Source organism: Chionomys nivalis, chromosome 1, assembly GCF_950005125.1.
Source record: "Chionomys nivalis chromosome 1, mChiNiv1.1, whole genome shotgun sequence".
Taxonomy (NCBI): Eukaryota; Metazoa; Chordata; class Mammalia; order Rodentia; family Cricetidae; genus Chionomys; species Chionomys nivalis.
The window spans coordinates 14,293,883-14,307,875 of NC_080086.1; the positions used below are offsets into that span (position 1 = coordinate 14,293,883).

Below are 13,993 nucleotides of genomic sequence, written 5' to 3' on the forward strand. Positions count from 1 at the left end.
AGGCACTAATGAGCATGCTTTTTCCTGCCATTCTGGGAAAGCCAAGGCTGAACTGCAGCGCTTGACCCTGAGCAGACCCTTGGCATTTCCCAGAATGCTGACTAGATAAGGAGAAGGGCTTTACCTTCTTAAAATTTGAAACTGACTAGGCTCCACAATCTCTGTGTGCCGTGCGTGTCTAGCTCTTTCAGAGACTTCAACTTTACAAAGGAGCTGGAGGAAGCTGTCGGTTGTTGATGCTCAACCAAAATCGCAGCTGCCGCGGCAGGAGCAGAACCTCAGACACAGCCAAGATAGAAGAGGCCAAAGGAGGGCTCTAGAGCTCTCTCCGGGATGCGACTTTCAGGGCAACGACGCGCTTCTGACCCAAAGCGCCACTGCTGTCCACTGACCAGTAGATCCAAGAGGATGCTTCTTCCAAGTATGGAGGACAGGAAAATGAAGCTGTGGCTGCCAGGAGAACAGGTCACATCGCTGTGGCTGCTGCTGTTGCTCTGTGTCTTGCAGACCCCCGCGGGGAGCACTGAGGTAGGGGCAATGGAAAAGGGGATCTCTAGGTGATCTGTGCGACCTACGCACCACTAGTATGGACATATACCTGGTGGCCACCTCAGTGATAAAAACTTAGACACCACAATCCAAGAGCAAAGGATCTCAGTGAAGACTGAGGGAAACAATTGCTATTTAAAAAAAAAAAAGTATATTTTTTTTATAATTGATGATCTGGCATAGAGCTATTTTCCTGATTCTTTTTAAGTATTAAAATACTGTTTCCAAGGGACAAATCATGTGAAATAAGCCTATCTGACTCAAAACAACTTTGTAGGGACAGCACAAATTTTGAGTATTCTAACTTAAGATCTAGATACCGAAAATGAGCTATTGATAAACGGTACGGGGAAATACCTGAGATCTGGTGACATGGTAATATTTGACAGAATGTGATGTTTGGCTGGGGTTAATGAAAGCTTGTTTTAAAATCTTATGTACTGGCTAATGTCATTCAATCGGTCTTAAAAACTGGACCGAGATCATATGCAACTAGACAGCGTGTCATCATAACTCACACACTTAAAATACCACAGTGACTGCTTTCTAGCTCCACCCCCAACAGCACTGACCTTGGACAGAATCTTGCCCTTTGACGCATTCTGTTCGTGAGAAAAGCATCATTGCTTTGCTGAGACATAAGCCTAGGTTTGAATTGGGTAATTCAGGTAAGGTTCTCAATAGTGAGCCGATGGAACCCAGGGAGCCGCTAGCTTCATTTCAGCACTCCCTACACAGTACTCAAGTGTAGCCCACACCACCCCGCCACAAAGGAGTGGGCTGTCCCCTCACTACCCAGAGGACAGGCTCGCCTAGGCACTGCCCCACTCTCCGCTCACCCGGCTCCCCTGGGAACAGTGCTTTCTTGAGAAGATTTGGAAGAAAAACTGCACACAGGGAGTCAGCTCTGCTCTCCATGCTGGGGCTTGGTTAACCTAAAGTCTAGGACAAGAGGGCTTTTCCCCCAGGACAAGATGTTATCTGAGAGCCCTCAGAGCTGCCAGCCACTGCGGAAACAAGTCTGACTGGATCTGGAATTTGCTCTTAAGCCAGCTTGCAACCAGATCCAAAGTTGTCTGCACCCACGTGGCCTCATTGAGGAAGGAGGGGGATAGTTTAGATTCCATGTTTGCCTTTTGTTGTCTTCCTTTTTTCGTCAGAGTCTAAGTAAGCAAGAAGTTTGCTTTTTTCACCAGAGTCTCCCATGGAGAACCTAACACTACTTATCACTCAAGGTTTTTCTTCGATACAGTTTAAACATTTAAGATAGGGCGGCTGGAAAGAAGGCTCGGGGTCAAAGTGCTTGGCACACAAGCATGGCAACCTGAGTGGGGGTCCCTAGAAAGCACATGAAATCCAGGCATGGTGGAAGGCAACTGTAACTCCGGCACCAGCAGTGGGAAAGGCGTGTGGAGACAGGCAGGTCCCCAGAGCTTCAGAGATCACTGGCCAACCCCTCAGCTAAACTGCTGAGCTCCTGGCTGAGTGGGAGAACTTATCTCAAAACACAGAATGGAAAGCAATAAAGGAGGACCCGTGGCATTGACCTCTGGCCTCCAAGGACATGCAGTACACAGCAAGACGTATAGTTAAATATATATATTAATATAAGGTTGTTTTGTTTGGGCTGGGTTTGGTTGAGGCAGTGTAGTGGCATTTCGATTGTATTTTAATAAAGATTGCCTGCAGATCTGAGAGTAAAACAGTCCCACTGGTCAACCTAACAGACCAGGTTATGGTAACACACACGTTTAATCCCCTTAGCCACAATGACACACACTTTAATCTCAGTGGTACATGCCTTTAATCCTAAACCTAGAAAGGAATATAAAATGGGGGGGGGGAGTGGAAAGACAGTTCTCAGACACAGTCTCATTCTGAGATTCTGGGAGGCAGGATCGGCATTTCAGGCTGAGGTTGAAGTAAGAGCCAGTGGCTGGCTATTTTGCTCTTCGGATCTTTAGGTTGAACCCCAATTTCTGACCCTGAGTTTTTACTAATTGTTCATCAAGGCAGGGTCCCACACTGTAACCCAGGCTTGCCTTGAACTCACCATGTAGTCAGGCAGGCCTTCAACTCATAGCAGTTCTCCTACCTCAGCCTTCCACGTGCTAGTTTTATAAACATGAGCCACCACACCCAGCTCTTAACGTCCTTCTCTTAACATCCGTGAAGAGAAGCTGAAGGATGTGGAAAATAAAATCAAACTGTACAGTTAGTGCTTTATTTCTTCAACAAATTCAAAATGTAGAAACACTGCGAGCTCTATGGTACAGAACACTTCCTTCCTGGCGAGATGAGCTTTTGAGCTTTGTGTGCCTCTTATGAATAACGATAATCCCAGACCAGGTAGGAATAGCACGGGGGTCATTATAATAGACACGGCTTGACCATCCCGTGCAAAACGCTGTAGGACACAACAAATCTGTCACCTCGTTTCCATCTATCTGGCTTGGATAACGGAAATCAAGATTTCCTTCTCTTACAGGTTGGTCTCAAAGTTGACCTTGACTTAACACCAGATTCTTTCGATGATCAATACCAAGGCTGTAGCAAACAGGTCATGGAGGAGCTAAGCCAAGGAGATTACTTCGTGGAGGAAATAAGCAGTCATAAGTATTACTCCAGAGCCTGGCAAAAAGCCCACTTAACCTGGTTGAGCCAAGAGGACACCCTCCCCGAGAGCATGACCACTATACATGCTGTGGCCATCTTGGTCTACACCTTGAATCACAATGTGAGCTCTGACTTTACCACAGCCATGGCCAAGGCTGTGGGGTCTCCCGGGCAGTACCGACAGTCATTCCACTTCAAGTATTTGCATTACTACCTCACCTCAGCCATCCAGCTGCTGAGGGAAGAGAGAACCACGAAGAACAGTGACCTGTGCTACGAGGTGCACCATGGGATGAAGAACGTGAAGTTTGACGTCAATGTCGGTGCCACCATTCGGTTTGGCCAGTTCCTTTCTGCCTCGCTGCTGAGGGAGGAGACCCAGGCGTCTGGAAACCAGACACTCTTTACTATTGCCACGTGCCTGGGTGCCTCTGTGCAAGACTTGTCTTTCCGGAAGGAAGTCTTGATCCCCCCCTATGAGGTATTTGAAGTCGTAAGTAAGAGCAGCAACCCCAAAGGAGAGTTGATAAACTTGCGGTCTGTTGGGAACCTGAGCACATACAACTGCCAGCTGTTAAAAGGTAAGCCTGCTCTAAACTGCATCTATATGTTTCACAATCATGATCGCTCTTTGCGGGTTTGTTTGGTTCTTTGTATTTTTCCTGAGTGGGCTTGGAGTAGGGGACACTGGCCCCAAGAGAAAACCTGATACATTTGGCACCCCATGTTGGGCCACCAACCAGCCCCCAAATCACAACCCAGAGACTTATTAGTTTTGAATGTTCAGCCTTATCTTAAACTTGTCCCACTAGCTCTCACTACTTATTTTAACCCGTTTCTCTTCATTTGTGTCTTGCTTTGGGGCTTTTTATCTTTATTTAGTTCTGTATATTCTACTTGGGAAGAGGGACTCTCAAGTGAGAAAATGGCTCCATAGGATTGGTCTGTATAGACAAGTTTGTAATGCCTCTTCTTAGTTATTGGTTGATGGCAGAGGGCCCAGCCCATTGTGTGTGGTGCCATTCTTGGGCTGGTGGTCCTGGGTTCTTTAACAAAGAAGGCTGAAGAAGCCATGGAGAGCAAGCCAGTAAGCAGCACTTCCCAAATTAGTCTAGCTTATGTCAAGCTGATGAAGCACTAACCAGTACACATAATTTAAAAACAGAAAAGAAGTGGGTTATTTAATTGATTAATCTTTTAAAAGCAGCTCTAGGAATATTGTGGGAAATAACCTTTAAAACAGAGGGATTCAAGATATCACAATAGACACACACACACAAACACACACACACACACTGCTCTCCTGTAATGAAACCACTTAAACACAACTTTAACTCAACCTTGAGTCAAGACTTAGCAGAGATAGCCATATACAGTATCAGACACTGGGTGTTTGGTTGTCTTCAGTGAACATTCGAAACCATAACATACTTATGAAAATCAATGCCCTTTGGTTGCCCTCTGTGGACAGGGCCTGGAGAACTAGGTATTCAAGAGCCAGGCAGGGAGCTGGGCAGCTTGACCCCAGATCCACTTGCTTGGCTCCATAACCATCTCTTCCACTCATCAGCTAGATGTCCTTGGCCAAGCAGCTGAATCTCTTTAAGTCTCTCTTCTACAAGAGGAGCACCAAGGCCAGAATGGGTAGATAGCATGCTCAAGGCCCTGAGCCCAATTCCCCAGCTCTCAAGTAAAAAAAAGAGAAAAAAAAACTACATAATGAGCAACATAACCCCATGAAACTTTTTATGAAGATTAGGTAAACTAAGATGCTAACTTACTTAAACATTCCTTAGCAGATGATAAATGGTAAATTGGAGTTACCTGTAAACTTTAGTCCCCAGACAGACAGGTCAGCCCCCTCTTGCTGAGTGCATGGATAGTGGTGGAGGGGTGAACCTTCTTTCTATCTCCCAGTCACCATATAAGTCACTAGGCTGGAAGCAGTTCTTATAGTGAGATTTCATTTGTATTTTAATAAATAAAGCTTGCCTGAAGATTAGAGAGTAAAACAGCCCTACTGGTCAGCCTGGTCTATATGGCACACACCTTTAATCCCAGTAGCCACACTAGCTTGCTATAGAAACCAGACAGTAGTGGTACACTCCTTTAATCCCACCACTAGAGAGGAATATAAAACGGGAGGAGACAGCTCTCAGTCAGTCTCATTCTGAGATTCCTGGAGGCAGGATCGCCACTTCAGACTGAGGTAGAGGTAAGAGCCTGTGGCTGGTTGTTTTGCTCTTCTGACCTTCATGCTGAACCCCGGTATCTGTCTCTGAGTTTTATTCAATCGTGTTACAAGTTCTGATACCTGAGTCACCCTATAAGTCACAGGCTAGAAACAGTTCGGATCCTGAAGACTTAAAAAAAAAAAGATTATGATCAAAAGTGCAACTCTTAGTCAAATGAAAGGAGCTGTAGTCAAACATAGCTGTACATAACCATTTCTTTTGTAATGTAAACAAATTTCTTTTTCCAAAAAAATGTGTTAATTCCAAGCTTTATAGCCTCCAGGGGGTGGATATGGGGGGCTTCACGCTAGGTGACATTTTTTTCCCCATAAACTGAAAAGGGAAAAGACATGTGAGCCAAGAGCTGGCACTAGCATCTGGTCTCCTCCCAGCTGGCCCAACTATGAAGTGTCTGGAAGGGGAAAAGGAGAGACCCAAGCGCTTGCTGCAGGAAGGGCTTTTCTTCCTTTGAGCATGGGCTCTGCAGGAAGGTAAAGAGGAGGTTGGCCAGCCTGGTGGTTCTACAAGGCCCTCCCCAAGCCTCGTCTGCCACAGTCTGGCTGCCGACCTTCACTTCAGCTGAGGACAGAGCTGTTGGACGCTCTGGGTTGGACACAGTCAGCACGTACTTGATTGATGGGAAAACCGTAACCGGCTTCAGGATGTTCTCAGTTGAACCCTACAGTGGTACCATACTAGGAGATGCTCTTGATGTCTTAAGAAACTTCCCTTGAGCCATTTGTGCTTGTTCATTGATAATGTTCTAATTATCCCAACTTCCGGAAACTACATCCAAATGATTCATACATGAACCCTAGGAAGAAAGGGGCACTATTAGTTATTTTCTTTTCTTCTTCGATGAGGTCTCAGGCTACTCTAGAACTTAGTATCCACCCAAGCTCCTGACCCTCTTGCCTTTGCCTCCCAAGTGCTGGGATTACAGGCATGTACCACCCACCACGCGTTTCTGGGATTACAGGCATGTACCACCCACCACGCGTTTCTGGGATTACAGGCATGTACTACCCACCGCGCATTTCTGGGACTACAGGCATGTACCAACACACCTATCTTAGTGCCATAGAATTATTTTCATGGCAGTTCCTTTCCTAAAGTAGGGTCAGTGCACTCTCCCCGGACCTGATTTTTTTTAGATAGCTGCTACGGCTCACTTTTCCCACTAAGGTCTATCTAGGGGACTCATGGATGTTCTGGAATACTAGCATCTAACTCCTCAGGAAACTCAGATCCTCTCCTAAAACATGTTCAAAGGCCATACTCTAGTGTGTATTCCCGAAGCTACATTCCCTAAGAGCCAGGTCAGCCTGCCTTCCCCTCTTCCCTGGTAACTCAAGAGATGAATTCTTTAAAAGACAGCACATAGTACGCAGTGTGGCACACGCCTCTAACCCAGGGTTTGGGAAGAAGAGCTGGGTCTGGAAGTTCAAGGTCAGTCTGTTTATCTAGGGAGTCTGAGGCCAGCCTGAGTCAAAAAAACAAAACAACAATAACTAACACAGACTATTAAAATTAGCCAGTTAGAATACTGTCTTTGTCTCAGTGAGAAATAGTATATTAAAAAACGTAACTTTCCCAGTCTTTTAGTTTATGTCAAAATAAATCCTTTTAGTTTTGTGAACTTGAAACCCAAGTTCAAAGAACCAAGGACCTGAACATTCAAAAATAAGCCAAGGGCTCAAACTTAACAAAACAGATTCAAGGAAGAAAATATAAAAAATAAAAATTAAGTTATTTTAAACTACCCTGTCTTCTTGTAATTACTTTGTTGCCCCTTACATAATCTATACTAGTTACCATAGTAACATTTTCATGTTTATTACAGGAGTCAAACTATGCCAACAGAATGTTTAATTTGTTTTTCTCCCTTAAGTAATTCCTTTCAGTAAAACAAATGTGTGGCAAACACACACACACACACACACACACTACACCACACAATACACAATCTGCTCTTTATCACTGGTTTTACAAAGAAGGATTTATGTCAAAATATTTCAAATCATCAAAATTCTCGGTATGCTTCTAGAAAAACACAGCCAGCTGTTTGTAGCAGCTTAGTTTTACCTGTGACCTCTGCCAGTGGAGAACAATAGTAGCGTGGTCTTGGGGGAGTAGCGTGGTCTTGGGGGGTGTAGCGTGGTCTTGGGGGAGTAGCGTGGTCTTGGGGGAGTAGCGTGGTCTTGGGGGGTGTAGCGTGGTCTTGGGGGGTGTAGCGTGGTCTTGGGGGAGTAGCGTGGTCTTGGGGGGTGTAGCATGGTCTTGGGGGAGTAGCGTGGTCTTGGGGGGTGTAGCATGGTCTTGGGGGAGTAGCGTGGTCTTGGGGGAGTAGCGTGGTCTTGGGGGAGTAGCGTGGTCTTGGGGGATTGCCGAGGTCTCGGCACCTTTGCTGAGCATGAAAACGGGAAGCCATTGCTAAAAGTGACCCCATGAGATGCTGGTGAGAAGGAAATGACGGTGTGTGGAAGACTCTTAGCAGGCCCTCTGCCACCGGAAGGGCTCCAATGTCTAGCTCCGGTACTGTTCTTCCCTGTTTCGTTTTACTCTGGACTTCAGTTCTCTGAACTATCTTCCTCCTGCCTGTGGTGTACCACTAGCCTGAATGTAGAGTGACTGACTCAGGGGAACGGGTAAAAGAACAAATAATTTAGAGCTGCTTATAATGTCTTATGACTGTAATCTTGGCACTAGGGGAGGCTGAGGCAGGAGGATTGTAGGCAGTTTCTCTGTGTCCTCGCAGCTGCTCCCAAATAACCACACTGAAACTATTATTAATTATTAATGCTTGGTCGAGAGCTCAGGCTTATTACTGACTAGCACTTACAACTCTAACTAACCCATTTATATTAATCTACATTCTGCCATGTGACTTTTCCTCTTTGTGTCTGGCTGGCAACTCCTCTGTCTCCACCCCTCTTCTTCCCAGTGACCTTAGTCTGGTTCTCCCACCAAACCTTATCCTGCCCAGCTATTGGCCAGTCAGCTTCTAATCACAGTGACACATATTCATACAATGTAAAGGAATAGTTATTTCACAGAGGATTGCTGCAAGTTCAAGGCCAGCCTGGACTACATAGTGAGCTCTAGCCTGAGACCAGGTCTAAAAGAATTGACTATGACCTGTGGGGTAAAAAGCAAATAGACTCCTGGAGTCAGAGTGTGTCAGCAGCTATGAGGCCTTGTGACGACACCTGAGCCCTGGGCTGGCTACTCTGCTTATGAAATGGAAACAGTGCTTGCTTGTGGAAATAGCATGACAGGACTTAGGTGTCTTACCCATTCAAGCAAAAGCAAGAACCTGGGAAGTCCTTTGCATGTGGAAGAGAGATAGCAGGCTAATGGTATAAATATATGCTTTATCCTTACAGAGATTAACTGTAAGGACAGAGACAGACACAGAAAGGGGAGCTCTGCCACATTTTAAGTGCCTAATTTTTGCTAAGTAATATTCTAAATTAATACAAAAAAAGGAAAAATTCATTCAACCTGGGAGGATAGCATAAAAAACAGCTTCTGGGGAGTGGAGAGATGGTTCAGCAGTTGTCTTAGTTCTGAGACACCATGACCACAGCAGCCCTTATAAGGAAAACATTTGATTGAGGGGGCTCACTTACAGTTCTAGAGATTCCCTCATCATGGTAGGGAGCATGGCAGCATGCGGGTAAATGTGGTGCTGGAGGAGCTGAGAGTACTATATCCTGCAGCCAACAGGAAGTCGACTGCAACACTGAGCATAGGAAACCTCAAAGCACACCCCCGCTGTGACACGCTTCCTCAACAAGGACATACCCACCCCAACAAAACCGTGCCTCCAAATAGTGCCACCTCCTATGAGATCATGGGGGTCAGTTACATTCAAACTACCACAGGAGTTAAGAACATGTACTGGTCTCTGGAACCTGAGTTTGGTCTCACATCAGCCAACTCACAACTACCTATAACTCCAGTTCCAGTGGTCCTGATGCCTCTGGCTTCCTCAGGCCCCTGCACTCACCTTACATACTCAGGAGCCACACACAGATGTCACAGTTAAAAATAATAAAAATTATCGTCCTAATTCTTATGAAGAGGCTGCCAAGGATGAACAGGATTATAGGGTAACAATGTCACTTGTGTGTCTGATGTAGTAACATCATCATATTAAACAACAGCTGGGGTCATGCATCCCATAAATATTCTTTGAGCATTTCCTGTGTGCTGGAACCATTCTATTAAGGGAATGGCTAGGGGAACACCTCTGCCCTCGGGGATTCTCCATTCCACTTTGGTGAGGCAGACAACAAAACAAACTGTAGGTTATTGGGCGGTTGGTACTATGGAACAAAACCGAGCAGGACCAGGGCCTAGGGGATGCTGTATGGAGAGTTGCAATATTAAAACGGGTGGTTAAGGAAAGCACCACAGAGGAGGAGCCGCTGAGCAAAAGGGGGTGCACAGGGGTGGAGGAGAGAGTTAGACTCATACCTGTCTGAGGAAAGAGCCTCCCAAGGGAAAGCAGCCTAAGTGAGGCCGCTTCTGCTGTCCTCACTATATATGTGACATTTACATCCCTCTGCTACAATTTTATCAGTTACAAAATGAAGACAAGGAAAATAAATATTTCCTAAGTTTGATGTGAGAGCTAAAGAGTAACCTTTTTAGCAGATGTCAAGGGGGCTGGGTGATGATGGCTGAGTCAGTAAAGCTCCGGCTACATGAGCACAAGGACCTGAGTTCGGATCCCCAGCACTCACATTAAAAAAAATCAGATGTGATGGCACATATTGCAAATTTAGTACTGGGGGGAAAGGAAGTAGAGAAGGTGGAAACCCAGAGCTGCATGGCCGACCATTCTAGCCAATCAGTGAACTCCAGGGCCAGTGAGAGTCTCTATCTCAAAAATTAAGGTGGAGAGTGACAGAGGAAGATGCTGAGCTTCTACCTCTGGCTTCATACATATGTGTGCTCACATAATGTGCACTAGAATTTACACACATCCACATAGAAACATTAATACACACGTTCTTAATGCTGAGGGCTCAAAACAGACACAGACTAATCAAAGGTTAGCTTTCAAGGCAGTGATGAAGATGATGATAAGGACAGGAGCAATAGGGGAGGAGTCATGCAGCAGCTGATGATGATGATGAAGATGACGATGATGGCCCAGAGACCGAGAAAGTCTCTGGACCTCTTTCTGTCTTCCGTGCAGAGTAACTTAAGTTCTCCGAGTCAGAAATTAAAGAGGATGCTGTTGTGTCTGTTCCTTTTCTTAATGCTATAACAAAATGCCTTAAGAGGGAGAAGGATTTATTTGGGCTTACAGCTTTAGGAGACGTGAAGGCATAAATTTTCTGTCCTGCTGGGTTTCTGTCCTCCCACCAGGTCCCACAGCTGTTTAGCCCCAAAGAAATCACACAAAGGTCTATATTAATGATAAACTGATTGGCCCATTAGCTCAGGCTTCTTATTTACTCTTATAACTTATATTAGCCCATTATTCTTGTCTGTTAGCCACATGGCTCGGTACCTTTTTCGGTGAGGCGGGTCACATCTTGCTTCTGTGGTATCTGGACGGGACTGTGGAGGAATGGGCTTCCTCCTTCCCAGAATTCTCCTGCTCTTATTGACCTGCCTCTACTTCCTGCCTAGCTACTGACCAATCAGCGTTTATTTAAAACATAATTGACAGAAGAATGTTGAGCAACAAAGACACTCCACTGGGAGCTTGTTTTCTTCTTGGCAGAACTGGCCTTTGGGCAAAGAAATGCCCATACCTCAACCACTGATAAAAATACATAGTATCCGTAAATGGATAAAACAGGACTGTCAAATCCTGCCAAGACAGAATAAGATTGTTTTGAAAAGTTTCTTGCCTTTGAAAATGGTATGTCAGTTACGTTAGACCTTATCCAAAGTTGGTTGCTTCAACATTGCAAATGAGACTTTGGGTGATTGCCCAGGTAGCTAGTTATCTCTGTCATTTGTTGCACATTTTGGAAGTTGCTCGATTGCACTTCCTGTTTACTCAAGTAATATTGTTTCCTTTCTCAGATCTTAAATGGGGTTGAAGACTAGATAAGTGTAGTTACTTTCCTCTCATGGCTTGGCCAAGTTATTTATTATACAAGACTTAAGCTAGTTAGAATAGGATATTTGTTCTTATTGTATATGATTTTGTATTAGGTTTAGAACTCTCTTATTTAAAGAAAAAGGGGAGGTGCTGTAGGAAGTATTACAACTTGTATTAGCCTGCCTACAGGGCGTGGCCTCTCTTACTGTTTGGGGAAGCCAAACATGCCTGTGCCCCTTCTCTCTCATTCCCCTTGCTCCGTGCCCAGTCAGCTGCTTTTTTGGGTCACGTGATTCAACCAGTCAAGTGGAGAATTCTAATTTGTGAGTTTACCCCTTAATAAATGCCTATTTCTTATTTCTGAGCTAGTGTGGGGTTTCTTTTAAGCGTCTGACCGCCATGACTCCCAGTTCAGAGACGCAGTCCTCCACAGTGTGGAAGGCGCTAAGGAGTATACCACAGCTTCTCACTAAGTGCACAGGAAATGCAAAACAGACAAAATAGGTTCAAGTTATAAAGCTCAAAGACCAGCCCCCAGTGAGAAATTCCTCCAGCAAGGCTGCACTCTCTAAGGGTTCGCATACCTTCCAAATCAGCACCAGCAGCAAGGCAGGGAGTGTTAAGAAGACAGCTCCTGGGGCATTTAGGCTCAAATCATATTGGAGAGTTGTTTTGAGTTTAGTTTTTAAAAGTAACTGACTTCAAATGTTGCCATTAGAAAGTCACTGTGTTACATCAATGAATAAGGAAGAAAATTCTCTGCGTCTGAGGCTAGGGAGAAGGTTTAGCAGCAGAGAACACTGCCACTCTGTCAGAAGAACACAGTTCAGTTCCCAACACACATTGCTAGTGGCTCACAACCACCTGTATGGGCACCTGCATTCCGGTGTGCACGCTTCCACACAAACACACGTGCGTACACACATTTCAAATGCACAGGAGGCAGAAGCAGGTGGGTCTCTGTGAGTTAGTAGCTATTTATCTACATAACAAGTTCCAGACCAGCCAGAACTACATACAGAGTGAGACCCCATCTCAGACGTGTGTGTGTGTGTGTGTGTGTGTGTGTGTGTGTGACAGAGAGAGAGTTCTTTATTCCGAGGCAGTGCCTCACTACACAGCTCTGGCTGGTCTCGAACTCCCTTTGTAGACCAAGCTGGCCTTGAACTCAGAGAACCGCCTGCTTCTGGCACCCAAGGATTAAAGTCACGTGCCACTACACCTTGCTTAAAAATGTTTAAAAATCTCTCCCACCTAACCCATCTCTAAGTTGTGTCTCTGTTTGTTTGTTTGTTTGTTTTTCCAGCTTCCAGCAGGAGATGCACCCCTGATCCAATGGTGATTGCTTGCCTCTGTTTGGTCAGCATTGTTATCTCTTCCATAGGAATCCACCGGCTCCTTTTTAAAGGAACTATTTAAACATTTTGCTCATCTTTTGGTTATCAGAATCTGAGATCCACACTTCCCACCACACCACAGAGGACACGGGAGACAGAAGTTGGTGGAAGAAAATAAGTTTATTCAAAACCAGCCCTAACTAAGGCAGAAGACACTGTCTCAAATCCCTACTAACAGGGATCTATATTGGCTACTTCCTTGTCGCTGTGGCCAAAACCAGAGGCAGAGGTTCAAGGTTCGAAAGGAAAGTTTTACTTATAAACCTACAGAACACCACGGCCGGAAGGCATGGCACCAGGACACCGGGCACTACAGATGTGTAAGTGGGACAGGGTATCAAACCTCAAGACACCCCCACCCCCATGACTCACTCCCTCCAGCCAGGCTCCACCTCCTGAAGACTCCACAGCCAGGAAAATAAAGCCGCCAGCAGGGTACAAAGTACTCCAACTCAAACCACAGCAAGGTCTTAACGTTCAAACTGCTCTAACAGAGAGATAGGGGTGCAGACAGACACGGGGCAGAATGTTCCTGTCCTGAGCAGGAACCTCACAAAGGACCACTCTCCTGCCGCAGCTGCTTAACCAGACCCGGAAAAAGTCTTTATTCCCCTGTTACTCAAGTGCATGGTAGCCTCTGCCAGGCGCGTTCTTATCCAGTCTGGACACCACTTGCCTATGAGTTGGCCAGAGGCCCACGGTGAGAGAGATGACCACTCAGTTGTAGCCTCTGAGACACAGCCAGGGTTTGTTTTCAAATTCAGCTTAGGAGCACAGTAGGAATCTCTTTTTTTGTGTGATTAGCAGAAGCAGTACACGTGTGCTCAGCATTGCTACCAGCCTCCCTGCCACAAAGAGAGAAGAATTTGCCTCCCTGAGGAGCTAATTCAGGGGAGGCGGAGCTAAGAAAGGGAAAGAATTGAGACAGGTGGGAGCGTGTGGTGAGCCCTAGGGCAGAACTGTGTCTGAAGCTGACGTCAAGCTTCCTCATTACAGGAATCAATAAACGAGGCCTTTGCTAACGTAATCTGGGTTCCGTTTTCTATCTCAAGCAACTGGTGCGGGTCTGTGAGCACACACGTTCACAGATTTTAACTTGGTGATCCTAAGTAGTAAACAAATCACAG

General features: G+C 45.6%; 1 protein-coding gene across 1 annotated transcript; it reads left to right on the forward strand.

The window, feature by feature from the left end:
- Positions 1 to 285: 285 nt before the first annotated feature.
- Positions 286 to 13,637, forward strand: Art4 (ADP-ribosyltransferase 4 (inactive) (Dombrock blood group)). Its single transcript, XM_057784431.1, has 3 exons — positions 286 to 528; positions 3,038 to 3,746; positions 12,776 to 13,637. Exons 1-3 carry the CDS (start codon positions 334 to 336, stop codon positions 12,886 to 12,888), a joined length of 1,017 nt encoding a protein of 338 aa, XP_057640414.1. The 5' UTR covers positions 286 to 333; the 3' UTR covers positions 12,889 to 13,637.
- The last annotated feature ends 356 nt before the right edge of the window (positions 13,638 to 13,993 follow it).

What these genes read in the sequence shown, in the direction of transcription:
- Art4 (XM_057784431.1), top strand. Translation starts at nt 334, where the DNA reads ATGCGACTTTCAGGGCAACGACGCGCTTCTGACCCAAAGCGCCACTGC. An exon ending in CCCCCGCGGGGAGCACTGAG is followed by an intron (nt 529 to 3,037) that starts GTAGGGGCAATG and finishes CTTCTCTTACAG; the next exon opens with GTTGGTCTCAAAGTTGACCT. An exon ending in CAACTGCCAGCTGTTAAAAG is followed by an intron (nt 3,747 to 12,775) that starts GTAAGCCTGCTC and finishes TTGTTTTTCCAG; the next exon opens with CTTCCAGCAGGAGATGCACC.